Raw genomic sequence first — 15,134 nt, forward strand, 5'->3', positions numbered from 1 at the left:
CTCTGTGATGCAGTTTTATAAATATTCTGTTATTGCACCATAAAGTGCAAGAATTTGACATGTAAGTCCACACATAAATAAATAAATACCCTTGAAAACTTTAAACCTACAGCCAGCTCCCCAGTAGATGTCCGAGCAAAAGGCATGGGTTTGGGACCATTCCTTATTAGACCTAGTGTGGGGTTGATGAGAAAGGAAGGGGTGAAGGGACCTTATTTTGAAGTTGTTGAATCCCTCCAGAAACCACACAGATTTTAGCAAGAAGGTCAACATTAAAATGTCAGTGATAAGCTCAGCCTCGTTGCTATAGTGCTGTTTGTTCTTTCAGGCATGCATTGCATTTGTCCTACAGCAAGGTCTAGAAAATCCTTGCATTTTAGTTAGGAGCTGTAACAGATTCCTCCTGTCTTCTGGGTATCAGGAACAGAGCTTGGTTAACATGTGCAAAATTAGGATCGCACTAAATTTGCCTGCCAGAAGACACAAAGTAGCCAGATGTGGATAAGCACAGCTGAAATATATTGCTCTCGATTTATAATTGTCATACATAATTCTGGGAATGCTGGAACCTTGTGCTGGAGTGACTTCAATCTTCAGACAATTTTCTTACAGCAATGGACCAAGAGCCTGATGTGCAGACAATGTGACCACTGGGAAAGAAAAAAAGAGAAATGGAATGTAAACACCAAGGAAAAACCCATGCCTTTCAGGGTTAGTGTTTGGCTTCCAGAGGTGATGAACAATAACCAGAGAATGAGTTAAAAGTGGAAGAACTGCTGTAAACAAATAAAGAATGCTGACAACGAATGAGAACCAGATTTGAAGAAGTTGTGTATGTGTAGCATGCTAGATTAGCTCAGTGCAAGTCCCGCTTACATGGCAGTTGGCTCAGTCTTTGAGTAACCTTGGCAGTCTCTGAGGATTAGTGTCTCACAAACACAAAATGTGCTTCTATGGTTTTTAAAAAATATTTTTACTTAGAAATGCAACCCCTTCCAGCATCTAATGAGACTGTTTTTCTCTTCCCACCTACTTATCCTCCAGGACACATATTTATTATAACTTTTGCAAAGAAGTCTCTCCTTTCAGCCCACATCTCTTTTGCTGTGTGTTCCTCCAACATGCATACACACAGCCCACGGCTGCAATGCAATGCTTATATAACAGGACTCTCCCTTCATCTGTAAGAGGTAGAGCCATTACAGGAAATTTCATATGGGCATCACTGAAGTCAGGGTAATTAACATTCATTATAGATTAGTCTCACTGAGAGCAAAATGTCATCTTTTCATTAGGCAGAAAACTCCAGTGCCATAAATCACTGTCAGCGTGGTTGGCGATAACATCGTTGCTTCTCCCCTCCCGCTTGGGCTTAACCTTCCCGACCTGGAGAGGTGGCACAGTGCCGATGCCGGGATGCAGGGCCCGGGGCATTGCTCCAGCACTGTGTCACAGGTGCTTCCCGAGCCTGCTCCCTCCTGTGCACTGCGAGCCCACGGCGCTGGCACTGAGCACAGCGCTTCCCACTCCTGCACGTGCACAGCTGTCCTGCGTAACATCATGGAAAACGTGAAGCCACCCGTGGGGAAAACCCAGATGACTCAAGCAGTGGCAAAGAACCTGAGAAATGAGCCCACCTTTGAGCCTGTGCTCTCTCCCAAAAACGTGGGTGCGGTGCCTGCAAGTGCTTTTTGCTAATGCTCCAGGTCCAGCAACTGGCATGCTTGAAGGACTGTGCTAAAATGGGACTGAAAGGAAATTCTCCTGAACCAAAACTCCTTGATTGAGGTGTATGTTCACTTTAATGTGTTCTGAGTGGCCCAGCAAATCCAAGTCAAGTGTGGAAAACTTAAGTAGAGCACTTTGCTTCACTGGTCTGGATCTAAATGCTGCAGCATTACATTACCCCAAACACATCCAGTGTAGCTGCTCAAAGGCTATGACAAACTGACTGCTCAGACAGCTGGGCAGCTTAATATTACTCTGATTAATAATTTTGTAGTTACTTTGTATGTCAACAGAAGGGACTTCTGCAAGAACAACAACTGCATACTAAACTGTGGAAATTTGAGCTACATGATGTAAAGTTAAAGCAGCCCTGTCCTGTGCTACTATTCAACACAGTACAAACAGCAGCAGAGCAGCAAGAATGAGTGTTGTTACAGTTTCCCATTGAATCACACCACTGTTTAGAGAAGGAAGTGCTGTTTCCAGCGCTCATTCTCCTTTCTGAAAGGTTAGCAGTTTGTGCAGCTTTATGAGCCGGTGTGTTTTCCAAGTGGTGACTAAGTAGGTTATCACGATGTGGGAAGTGAATTAAAGCTAAGGATTAAACAAAGATTTGACCAGTTTTATAGGACCTCAAACTGTAAGTCCTTTGTGTAGAACCATGGAGAGTCAAAATGTTGAGGACTAAACACATCAATTCTAAGAAAACTGAGACTTGAGTCTTAATGATGCTTCCCTTACGCATCTGCTGAATGAAGAATCTGTATGCAGTAACTGAAAAAGGCTACAGTAGGTTTTAGATGCACACTGATTCATCTGTATTTCTCTATCAAACACTAAGCCCTTCCCAAAGGTCAGTTTGTTGATGTTTTCAGTTATGTAGATCAAGTTATTTGTGGTTTTTATTTGCTGTAAAAAATTGCAACACTTTTGCACATCTAGGGTGGAAATAATTTTCTGGGATTTTTTTTTGGCTCAGCATATTCCACTTCATGTCTCCATTGCTTTTATAACTTATGTTATTTACTTCTACTGACAGACATACTGAGAATTACAGTTTAGATACAATATACACATATAAAAGGCAGTATTGATTTAAACTAGTACAGATAGCAGCTCTTTTTCTCTGCTTGCAAGTACCTGAGTGGGATTGATCTCTCACTCAGATACTAACAAGGTAGATGTCTAAGTGAGAGCCAGTCAAAGGTGTTCAACACAGGAACAGGAAATTTTTCTGTGGTGGTGGTCATGCCACATGTGCATATCTGAGAAATAAATATATGGTACATGTTATCCTTTGTTTTTATATGAAAAGCTGACTGTTATTTTCTGCTCTTCTCAATACTGCAGATCCTGCTGCCATACTCTTGTTAGCTACTTTGGTACCTGGGTTCTGCTGAAGGTGAAGCACAAAAGCAATCTGAAAATAGTTACTTAGAAATAAAACTTATTGCTAGAGCTGATATGTTGACAAGTTCTCCCTGAGCAAGCCTTGACAGCCTCTGTAGCAGGGTAGAGTCAGCCAGAACGGTCCATGTGAGCACATTGTCAAGGGGTCAAGGGGTCTGTGTTATTAAAGACATAACTGGCAGCGCCACAGGTTGCTGCATGGTGCAGTGTGCTCAGGGAAAAGAGGAGCAAAATCTTTCTCTGGCAAAGCTAGACTGAAAAAATCAAGTTTGAAGCCACGTACCTCCAATGAATGGTTGCGTTCATTTAGTGACAAATTCACTCCTATCACTTGCTCCCTCTGATGACTCTGTCTTCTAGTTTGACTGCTTGCTTAAAAAACCAAACAAACCAATAAACCAGCAAACCTAAACCAGGTTGGAAATATATATGTTGGAAATATACCTATGGGATTGATTGGAAAGTACATTTTTCAGTTCATGATCTATGAAGCCATTTGCTGATGGATTTCTTTTTTTCACCAAGATGCATCTCTCCACTTCATTCTCTTTACAGGAAAGTCTCTTGGACATGGAGCTTTTGGAAAGGTGGTACAAGCATCAGCCTTTGGAATTAGGAAATCACCAACGTGCAGAATAGTTGCTGTGAAAATGTTGAAAGGTATCTTGCTGCAAAGCTGCATTGGAAAAAACGATGCCTTATGTAGTGGTGCATTTTTTTATACAATTCTGCCAAAAGCAAGAGCTTCCCCCAATAACTTTTTAAAGCCTCCAAAATGTGTACCAACCAAGTTGCAGGACCACCACAAATGAAATGGCAGAACTATGAAATAAGAACTGCATTCTCAGTAAAAAGTCATACCATTATGCTCAACTGACTCTTTACCAAATGCTGTAAATGAAACTTAGCTGAAGTATAAGGTATCCACCTTGATGTAAAGACACTTGGATAGAAACTTTCATATTTTCCTTGGTCATTCATTCCAAGGAATGATCATCTTACCATTAAAACCAGATGCCTTATGTCTCATTCACATGTGCCTGACTTTTGCATCTCATTCTAACCCTCTCCTTTAGATTTTACAATGATTTTTCTTCATGAAGGCCCTTTTATTAAGCTAAACACATTGAGCAGTTTAAATCTTGGTGGTGTTGTGCAGCTGTGCCCCCTCTGAACTGGCTGCAGGCTCATCACAGGTTGCTTAGCATGCTGACACCCAGGTTGTGCAATGGATTTGCCAGCACTGTTCATACACCAGTACTCATCTGAAAGTAAAATCATCCCCCAGCTATTCACTGCCACCTTTCTCATTGGAGCAGAAAGGACAAAACCCCCTTGTTAATTTGAAGAGGGCGCTTGGGAAGTTAGCAAGCAGGATGATATCCAGTCATAGCCTGCAGCAGCGGTAATTGAATTCCCTAACCCAGGGTCCTAGTGGCATCCTTCCTGTGTATTTAGCTTTCCTTTCTTTATGTTTGTAAGGATCAGAGCAGGTTTTTTTTTTTGGTTTTTTTTTTGCATTGCCCCAGGAGTTTGTGCGGCACTACTTCTCTGTCTTAATCCTTGAATTCTTTCTGGTGTTGTTTCTCTGCCAGAACACATCCCCTATTCTGCCAGTATGGCTTGGAACCCCAATGCTATCCTTTGACTCTGTTGGGGAAGTTTGAATGAATCCATCTTAGCCAGTGGCTCCCAGCTTCACATATGCTTACTTGTCATTTATCAGGAGATGTCTACATGTAAATTCCAGCCCTTGGAGTGGACTGCTGGGTTCAGGGTTTCTTTGTGTACATCAGCAGGCTTCTTGTGCCAGCCAGCACCACCAAGGAGCAGAAGGCAGCTACAAGAAGTCTTCCTGGTGGGATTCACACATGCATGTGCAGAGCAGACGCCTTTATCTGAGTTAGTCACTCAAATGCCCTTCACTGGCAGTGGTGAGAGACAACAGTTCATCCCATCCTAAGGCAGATTCCTTAGGATGGAATGGATATGAGGAGCTGAGTCCTTGTTCAGCTCTGCTGACAATGAAGAGAGCCAGTGGTGACCAGATCCTCTGTAGGTATCTTTAGTATCTCACCTAAAGCACGGGGAGATCTGCCTCATTCCTTGTGTCCTCACTAGATTATCCTGGAGCTCTGCACTCATTCATTAGGCATTATCCTCACAGAATTCCCATGTGGTGGAGGGGAAGCATCACCACCCACACAAGCAAATAGCAGATCACCAAGTAGAAGACAATTTTGTCTGGGACACCAAGAAAGCCTCTTTCCATTCAGATGGTGAAACCAAGCCCTTCAAGACTCAGCTCGAGGGTTTTTTCCACAGGACTGTTCTTCTTGCTCTTGGGGTCACTAAGCTGAAAAACTCCTTTTGGGCCTATAGAAAGCAATATGGTTTTTTTCTTGTTTTCATGACAAAATCAAATCCTGCAGGAAAAAAAATTGCTCAGGGGGAATGAGAAGCTTCACTCAACACTAAATAGAATGCTTTGGATCTATTTGAGAGACTTCTTACATCCAATAATTCCTATTATTATTGACCATGACTGGTAAGGGTGAGATGCAGTCGCTTCACTTTAACCAATTAATATTTACTTCCCTGGTCTATCTCCAGGCTTCCTGAATAATGAACAGAACCAGGAAGGCATCACCCAGGAGTAGTTAATCTTTCCCTTACACAGATGGCTAAACTTGATGGCTACATCAGCTTCTGAAATACTGTGTTCTTGACACTGGCTCCTTAAAACATTGATTAGTTCAGGCTGGTATATAACCCTTAGATAGCTGAAGTCAGATCAGATGAAGCCAATTCTAGATAGAATTAATTATCATATTGAAATCCCTTTTTATTTGTTCTTTCAATTTTTTGGCTGAAACATCAGAACTATTCATGTAAAAAAAAAAATTCTCTCAGTCCTAAATAGGATAGAGTCCACTGGGAGGAAGTGGAGTGCCTGACTCTTTTCAGGGGTTTAATTGCAATCAAGAGGATGCTGAGCAGGGAGGAATAGAGAGAGAACATCAATACAAGGAGTACATCCAGTAACACAGATTATTTCAATGGAAAGTAATGACAAGTGGTAAAGCTCATCAGGACCAGTACTTTGTCTTTTCACATTGACTTTTTATTTTGTATTTACAGAAGGGGCCACAGCAAGCGAGTACAAAGCACTGATGACAGAGCTGAAAATCCTAATCCACATTGGTCATCATCTCAACATTGTAAATTTGTTGGGAGCTTGCACAAAAAATGGAGGTAAAAAAATCTTCACTGTTCTGAAAATGGGTTTGGATTGTCTCCCAATAACATCCAGTGACCCATGTTGTTTTTCAACCAGAGGTCAAGTTAGTAACTTTTATATTTGAGCTCATCCTCTAGCTGGTGAAAAAAAAGATGGAAAGAAAAAGAGATTTTCAGTCATTTAATGAAGTGATTAAACATTTCCTCTCTTTAAACTCTCTTTTAGTATTAATATGTGAAGTGTGAATTTAGGAATATGCAGTCCTTTATCTCACTCACTCCACTGCTCAAGCTCAAGTTAAACACAATCTGGAGAGGCTGGGAACAAGGGATATCAGCTGCTGGCCCTGAACTATGAATCACAATGCAGCTGTTGTAAAATCCTCCATGATAGTGCACTAAGAAAATCAAAAGACCAGTATGGGAGATTGTTTGTTTTAGATATGTCACCTATTTTAGCTCAACAAGTGTGTGTGGGCTGTGGAACTCCAGCCTGAACTGCCTGAAGAGGAAACAGAGTGTCCCACAGGACTCAGACTCAAGATCCAGCTTTCCAAAATTAGGCCCTGCCCTAATTTACAGAATCAGTATTGTTTTGATTATGTCCAGTGTTCTTCAAGCAGCCTTCCAATTCTTAGGACGTGTTGCCAGTTATTCTGGACTCAAGTTGCAGTTACAGGCATGAAAAATTCTCAGAACTGATGTCACCTTTTATTGCTTTATGCTGCTCAAAAGCTTTTTTTTGTTTTTTTAAAATTTAATTGCCCAGGGCCTCTGATGGTGATTGTTGAATACTGCAAGTATGGGAATTTATCGAACTATCTGAAGAGCAAAAGGAATCTTTTCTGCCCTAACAAGGTGAGCAGGCAGATGGTCCTGGTAGGGTTCATCTTACCTGACATAAGTGCTGGTAACGTGGATGTCAGCTCTCTGAGCTGGTCTCCTCAGACTCTCTTCTTCCAAAGGAGAGAAATGACTTTTGGGTTCACCTGACATATATTAATATTTGGTGTGGGATGTGTTGTGCCAAGAAAGGATTCACCTCTCCCTCCCTGACTGTGCAAGGAGACTGCTGTGACTAATTTGGCTGGAGCCATCTACAGTGAGGGGAAGTGGATCCTATCCAAAGTGTCCCCACACGCTCTTGCCCTGCTTTTGATGAACCCATTCCTGGTGAGCTTGAGGTCAGCAAAGCCAGAGGAAGTGGTTTTGCCCACTTATTTCAGTACTGCTGGGAGCACAAACAAGATAATACCAATTAAATCTCATGTCCCAAGACACCCTAATATTCAGAGATTTACAAGTAATCTTATTATTGTGTGAGGAGAAGAGCTATCAAGAGGAAAAGAGATTAGAGTCTTGTCCTCACATCCCACAGCCTTCTGAATCAAATTCATTATATGTTTCTTATTACAAACCTAAATCCAAATGTCCCAGAAAATTCAAATAGTTCCAGAAAAAATCCTCCAAATGATCCAGGGCTCTGACATGAGATTTAGGAGACTGGATACAGAACAGCAGATCTCCAAACCTCTGCTCAGCTGTGCCAAAAGCTCGTCAGCATCTCAGGGATTTTTTTGGGGAGGGCTCTGTGAGAAAGCCCACTCGAAGGACATCCCCCTCTGAAAGGCCTTTGCCGAGCCTCTCTTCCCAAGGCTGTCCATGCTGTACTCCACATCAGACACAGCAACTGGCTCCTCCTACATGTGCCTGTTGGAGTGGGATGCTCAGCAGGGAGCATGGCTGGGCAGGGTCCATGCTGAGTGGAGTCATTCCCATAGCCCCGTCCCACCGCCAGTGCTCCAGCACCCTTGGGAAGGTTGCCTGGGCAGGAAGGAGGTGGAGGTTTGGCTCTGCACCGGCATGCACAGGGAATACAGATGGTTGCAGGACAAGAGGAAAAGTAAGAGGGGACAAGAGTACAGCCAGGCAGCCAGGCTGCTCTACAGGCAGCAGTGAGAGAGCTTTTCCCAAACATGTGTCCCATTAAACCATCACAAGATTGTCCATAAGAAGAAAGCATTGGATTAAGGCATTGAAGAGAGGCAGTCACTTCCAACAGCAGCTCTGTTTCAAACACCAAATGCCCTTGCTCCTCATGGAAAGGGCTTACAAGCCCACACCAAACTCTGTGCAGGGACATGGGGACAGGTGTCTTAAGCAAGTTGGGACCAAAAGCTGATGTTTGAGAGGTCTGGGATACCTCATCGTGGGCACAACCTTCCCAACCCACTTCTTCATGCTCCTTCTCTGTCTGCTGGAGAGAAATGAGCCCTTCCAGATGTCTCATTCCAGGCTGAGATGAGGCACAGCCCAGCAAACAGGTCCATCCATACACCCTGCAAATCCTCACTGTGGCAGATAGCCCACTGCCCTGGTTACCCCAAAATCATGTGCTGCTGCTCCCAAGCCACCAAACTTCTGCCCTCTGGGGATGATGACCTTGGTGGAGCACAGCTCTGCCACCAGCCCCTGCCTGCCACAGTGGCACTGGGCACTCCCACCTGTGCGGGATGTGACCACCCACACCAGAGACCACCAGCCTGGCAGAAGGGCATCAGCAGTCTGCCTCGCTTCCTCCCCACCCCCTCCACAGCTCTGATGTAGCACCTCTTCTCTTTTTGTTTGAAGGACTCCTCTCTGCAGGGAGAGCAAATGAAAGAGAAAAAGGATATCGAGCCAGTGGAAAGCAAAAAACAAAGGCTGGCCAGTGTCACCAGCAGCGAGAGCTTCGCCAGCTCTGGGTTCCAGGAAGATAAAAGTCTGAGTGATGTGGAGGAGGACGAGGAGGGTAGGTATTAATTCCTTCCTGTCCCTACACGGACTGTGATATTTTTACAACATACTGTGAATCCCTGAAATTTTTTTCCTCATTTATCACCCTAATAAACATCCGTGGGAGATGCTCAGAGGGTCATGTCCAGAGGGTAGAAGATTTAAAAAAAGATTATTTCCAGGGTTACCAAATCTGACAGGAAAATGTGTGTTTGTTTGTTCTGACTGCTCCTTATCTTTGGGGAAAACACAGCAGTGTCCAAAGTATGGGGTGTACAGCAAGCACTATTTTTGTTTCCAATGACAGTGGGTTGACCTTCAAATACCCCTCCATAAAGACTGAATTTATGGGAATAATGGGGTCTATAAGAAAGGGGAAAACAACTGCCTGCGAGCTATCTTTGTAACGCACCCTGCTTTCCACCCCTGCAGATGCTGATGACCTGTACAAGCTGCCCCTCACCATGGAGGACCTGATCTCTTACAGCTTTCAGGTGGCCAGAGGCATGGAGTTCCTCTCCTCCAGAAAGGTGAGCTTTGCACTGAGGGTTTTTCACTGCACTAGGACAGGATTCAGAGGTGAAATCACGTCTACATTGTAGTGACACCTTCCTTGGGAGAGGTCCCAAAGGAAGAGCTGTTTTCCTCTTGGCATTATAAATATAACTGTGTTTATTCAAGTATCCATAATCCATAAACACAGGATCATGACTGAAGGCAGTGGGTCAAGCTCATTCATTTGGGCAAGATCTTTTGGGTGTGGTAGGTTTTTCCTTAATTTCAACATATATTAGGGAGCTCCAAATGATTCAGCTCTTTCCCTGGAAATGTCAAAGGACTTAAAAATTTGCCACTTTCTGGACTTAGTATTTTTTTTTTTTAAATAATTACTGCTGTTTACAGTAACTTTAGGTAAACTACAGGCAAGTTCCCTAAAAAATTTATCAATAATAATATTAATAATAATAATAATAATTTTTAAAGTATATGGGAGACAGGAAATTTGTGGGCAGGAATAAGGAAATGCAGTTTGATTGTGAAACTGTTTTATTATAGTGCATTCATCGTGACCTGGCAGCCAGAAACATCCTTTTATCTGAGAACAATGTTGTGAAGATCTGTGATTTTGGCCTTGCAAGAGATATTTATAAGAATCCTGATTATGTGAGAAAAGGAGATGTAAGTCAAGATGCTGTTTATTTACCCAAATGTTTATAACATGTCATTTCAAACTGTCCATCAAAATGCTCTATAGACGTTCACATTTCCCAAATTTAAGAGCTCAAAAGCTGTTGGTTTCTATGTGAAGATGAGCTGTCCAGATGTGCTGTGGAAGCTGGGAAGCATTTCAATCCTCAGGCATAAGGCTTAGACATGCTGACTGCTTCACAGCTTTGCCCTGTTAATACTTTGGTTTTTAGACATTTCTTGGCTGATTCACCATAACCCCCTTACTCTGTAAACTTCCTTCAAGGAAAATAGCTCCTCCAAAAGAAGGTGTGTACTCCCCAGTGCTCCTGGTGCCCCCAGCAACTGAGCAGGACTTGCTCCTCCAGCACCTACTCATTGGTTTTTTGCCCCAACTATGGTGACTGCCCTGCCAGCCCTGCTGTGAAGGGCTGGGCCAGCAAACTGTGCTTGCACCCACCCATGCCTTGGGAATTTGGTGTGGGCATAGCAGCCATGCAAAGAGTCTCTTTCTGGAGATCTCACCCACCTGACAGCTATTCCCACATCTGTACAACATTTTCAGGGTTTACAGCATTGCAAATTAGCTGGGAAATGTTCACATAGCTTTGGTACTGCTCAGGAGACCCTAACAAGCTGTGCTGAGGGGGCTTCAAGGATTGCTGATGTGCTCCTGCAATTCTGGCTCTGAAAATTTTCCCCAGAATAGCTCCAACATTGTTACAGAATGGTTGGTGCTTGGATGCAGGGCTTTCTGCCCTGTCTCTATGATGCTGGCAAGACACCTCTGCTCCTACACACTCCCACATCCCTGTAAAGAAAAGTCTGGTCACAGGTTTCCAATGTCTGGTGTTTTGTGCTACATGTTTTTTTTTAAAAACAGCCTTTTACTCCAACAATTTGTTAAGCGTATGAATGAGTGTGGGTTTATCTTGACTGCCTGTAAGGAAATCCCACAGGTTCCTGCCTGAATGGTAATTATTTACATAACAATATATAGTTGATTCATCTATGATTAAAATCTTTCAGGCTTTGAAAATAATAGTCAGATTTGTCCCTTTTACTCCAGGCTCGACTTCCTCTCAAGTGGATGGCTCCTGAATCCATATTTGATAAAATCTACAATACAAAAAGCGACGTGTGGTCCTTTGGGGTCTTGCTGTGGGAGATATTTTCCTTGGGTATGTTGACTCTGCACCCCAGGAGCTTGACAGGAGTGGGGACTGCAGCTTGGGGAAAACATCCATTAACTTCAATGATCTTTTGGCAGGTGTTTCAGAAAGACCTGCATCAGAAGCAGAGGGATTATCGTGCCCTTGTGAACGAGAAATTTGGGTGCTTTTAAGAGCACTGAAAGTTCATTTGCCAAGCTGAAAGCCTTAAAGGATAGCACAGCTGTCTGAGAACTTTACCAGCTACTTCTGCCATGGGCAAAACCTAAGCTTCCCACTTTTCCCTGTAGAAAGCCTTGGCAGAGGACGCAGGGCAGCACAGCCAGAGCAGTCACAGTGCTTTGTCTGACTGATGGCACTAGCCAGGGAAATCAGGCAATTTTTACAGCATTTTAATTGAATGTGGAACCCTGTGGGATAACACAGAACTGGGATTCTGGGTCACCAGCTGCCCAAGACCAAGGCACCACCTCCTGTGCCACAGACAGCATTCAAGACACCGAGTGCCATGAGCTGAGTGCTCTCTCAAAAGCTCCTTATTCCCCTTGTGGGAGCAAGGGAGCCAAACCCACAGTTTGCATGTCTCAGATCCCATCACCCCCATTTCCAGCCCAAGTCCAGGAGGGATCCAGCACCCCCTTCACCAGGCTATTGGACACAGCAGGCAAAAAGCATCTGCACTGGTGCTGCAGGAGGAACTAGAGCATGCAATCTGAAATTAAAACCCAGTGAAGCCTTTTTTTTCCCTTTCTTTCATGTGGAAAAGGCAGGATACAAGATGTACACTGAGTGGGAACAACAATGACTGTCAGAATAGAAGAATCTTAATTGAGTTCAACACAGAGGCTGACAAAAGAGGCGAACAGAAGAGGAAACAATACTATACAATTCTCAGGACAATCAATCATTTATTAGTTTAAATACATGTTGTTGGTCAGCCTGCCAACTCTTCTAATTTTATGGTCAACCTCATAATACCTGCTATTTTTTTCTTAAAGCCCCAGCTCCTTGAACCTGGTGACTCTCTGACTCTATGAAAGGTCCATTTTTTTTCCCCTTTCATTTTCCCTTTTCCTGATTTTTTTTTTTTTTTAAAAAAAAAAAAAAAAAAAAAAAAAAAAAAAAAGACCAACAATACAACCAGGCTGCATCTGAAAAACACACAAAATAGAAAAACAATGCAAATGTACTGTGACCTCATTTAAAGCAATTATTTCAATTTTTTCAAGGTGATTTTGAGCATTTAGGGTTTGTTAATATTGAATTGGAGTAGTCCAAATTGGCTTTTCAAGGGATAGTGCTCAAATGAAACTCACATGCAATTTTTCTATTCAGGCCAGGAAAGCACCACTAATAGCTGTGGCCTTGATCTTGTCCCCCCACCAAAGACTGGGGCTTGGAGCACAACCAGCAGTAATCCAGCAGGGCCAGACCCTGCAGGGGGGCACCCCTGACCCCCAGCTCTACAACCTGATGATGCAGACCCCAAGGGAGAGTTTGAGGGAGATGCACCAAGGTCACGGGTACTCAAGGCATGTATCTATTCTCCAATGTCACTTCCAGGCGCCTCTCCTTACCCCGGAGTCCAAATAGACGAGGATTTCTGCAGCAGGCTGAAGGAAGGCACAAGAATGCGAGCCCCAGAGCAAGCGACCGAGGAGATGTAAGATGCCTTTGCTTGCCTTGCATACCACTGCCCACCCTCCCGGGCTGCCCTGCAGATGATGTTCCAGCCTCTAAGAGTACCCTGTGCCAGCCTAAGGAAAAACAACCCAATCCTCCAACAGTATCTTCCGGTACACCCCCATCCTGGTCCCTGCCTCTCCCAGAGAGTAGGGGGCAAACAGGACCTGAGCCAAGTGCACCACCCGGGCTGTGCTCTCAGGGAAGCTGAGCAAGGAGAAGGAGGAGGAGGAGGAGAAGGAAGGTCATTCCTTGCTAGGTTTAATATTTACTGACATGCACAGAGATAAGTGCTGGAGGAATGTGACATTATTAACATCATCTTGACTTAGGAAGTGACAGTGGAGGCTTCCTTGCAATCACTGGGTACTCAGGGTCCACCCTTTCCTGTACACCATGTCTGATGGCAGAGGAAGGTGACGGGGACCCGCAGCCGCCCCACCCAGGTTGTCTGCGTCCTTACCGCCACGTCAGCCGTCACTCCCTCCTCCCCTGCCTTCAGGTGCAGTCTCAAGCTGCTACTGCATGGCAGCCAACACCTTTTTGGAGACCAAGGTGGATCAGGCCCATGACCCACCTTGCCTGACCCATGCAGCACACTGAACACTCACCCTGTGATACAAGTCATTGAGGACCGTGAACATGTGCAGGGTATTTTACCTCTGGAGGCAAAATCAAGAACGTGTGGGTGCCTTGGTGCCTTCCCGAGTGCTGTGTCATGGCTCTAAATAGCAACACTTACCAAAAAATAGTTCTAGCAGAAGAAAAGGATGCAAGCCAGCCATGCCTATCTGGGAGTATTGCCCATTGACTAATTTTATTATCCTAGTGACAGTAGATAAGAGCTTTTTTTTTTTGTCTCTTCCACATATTTTATTGCAGGAAGGAAAGCTCGGCTCAACCAATACAAGGAAGTGACACATCCATATAAGTCATCTTAGGATGCCTTTAGGATACTTTAACCTAAACATTGCCAGTTAATAGATGTTTAATACAAAGCTTTAATGCTTAATTAGGAACGAAAAAAAGAAAGTATGACTGGTTGGCTGAATTATCCTTTTGATGTGGTCTTCTGGGGTGCTGCACAAAGGTTTTCTGTTTTTGTGGAAAGTTCACTGCTTTACTTTTAGGAAGAGGCCTCGATAGTGTTAGAGAGAGTCTTTGTAAAAGCAAGCAGGTTGAGGAGTTACCTCCCTACATCTGTCTATCGATGACAAGACGTCAAAGACTGCGCTGCCTTGGATCAAACGCAGCTGTAACCCCACCATGTGCTCTCTTTGCTGTTGCCCTCACAGTTACCAAATCATGCTGGACTGCTGGCAGAGCAATCCCAACGACAGGCCACGGTTCTCTGAGCTGGTGAAAAAGCTGGGTGACCTGCTGCAAGCAAATGTCCAGCAGGTATTAATGTCACAACCGCATGCTGTCACCGAGGCAGGGGCAACTGGTCACGTGGACCCAGGAATAAGGCTTTTATTTCTTGTTTACATTCAGGAAGGGAAAGACTACATACCCCTCAGCACAATACTTACAACAGAAAATGGGTCTCCCCCTGCATCTGATCCTTTGAGCAATGAAAATTTTCCTGTTACAAGCTCAAGCTGTGGAAGCACCGAAAATGTCAGGTGAGATAAGCAAGAATATGACTGTTTGTTTGTTGGGGGTGGTAGCTAGCTGCATAGCCCAGTTTGGACCTGGGTGGGAGAAAACACTCAGGGACAGCCCAGAGGTGGCCTGAGTGTCCCACCAGCTGCTGAGTCACCCACTGCTGTGGCTCTTGCTGCCCAGGGGGACCTGCAGGTCACAGGGCTCAGGGACTGTGAGAGGCACAGCTGTGTGTACCCCGGGACTGGGGAGTGAGATTTGGGTGGGGTCTGGTTAACAAGTCCCTTTTGTATGACCTACCTTGAATATAGCTGGGAACTGCCTAATGAAACT

General features: G+C 44.2%; 2 protein-coding genes across 2 annotated transcripts in view; one reads left to right on the forward strand and one right to left on the reverse strand.

The window, feature by feature from the left end:
- FLT1 (fms related receptor tyrosine kinase 1) overlaps window positions 1–15,134 on the forward strand; it is a 109,029-nt gene that overhangs the window by 86,268 nt on the left and 7,627 nt on the right. Inside the window, exons 18-27 of the mRNA XM_041415966.1 lie at window positions 3,694–3,798; window positions 6,280–6,393; window positions 7,148–7,236; window positions 9,010–9,169; window positions 9,586–9,683; window positions 10,210–10,332; window positions 11,411–11,522; window positions 13,077–13,176; window positions 14,492–14,597; window positions 14,691–14,821. Coding sequence (XP_041271900.1) covers window positions 3,694–3,798; window positions 6,280–6,393; window positions 7,148–7,236; window positions 9,010–9,169; window positions 9,586–9,683; window positions 10,210–10,332; window positions 11,411–11,522; window positions 13,077–13,176; window positions 14,492–14,597; window positions 14,691–14,821 — 1,138 coding nt within the window. The remainder of the gene's footprint in view (window positions 1–3,693; window positions 3,799–6,279; window positions 6,394–7,147; window positions 7,237–9,009; window positions 9,170–9,585; window positions 9,684–10,209; window positions 10,333–11,410; window positions 11,523–13,076; window positions 13,177–14,491; window positions 14,598–14,690; window positions 14,822–15,134) is intronic.
- PAN3 (poly(A) specific ribonuclease subunit PAN3) overlaps window positions 502–15,134 on the reverse strand; it is a 102,930-nt gene continuing 88,297 nt past the window's right edge. The window contains exon 20 of the mRNA XM_041415969.1: window positions 502–650. Within this exon, the coding sequence (XP_041271903.1) occupies window positions 594–650 (57 nt within the window). The 3' untranslated portion in view covers window positions 502–593. The remainder of the gene's footprint in view (window positions 651–15,134) is intronic.

Source organism: Onychostruthus taczanowskii, unplaced genomic scaffold, assembly GCF_017590055.1.
Source record: "Onychostruthus taczanowskii isolate IOZ18803 unplaced genomic scaffold, ASM1759005v1 scaffold50, whole genome shotgun sequence".
NCBI lineage: Eukaryota > Metazoa > Chordata > Aves > Passeriformes > Passeridae > Onychostruthus > Onychostruthus taczanowskii.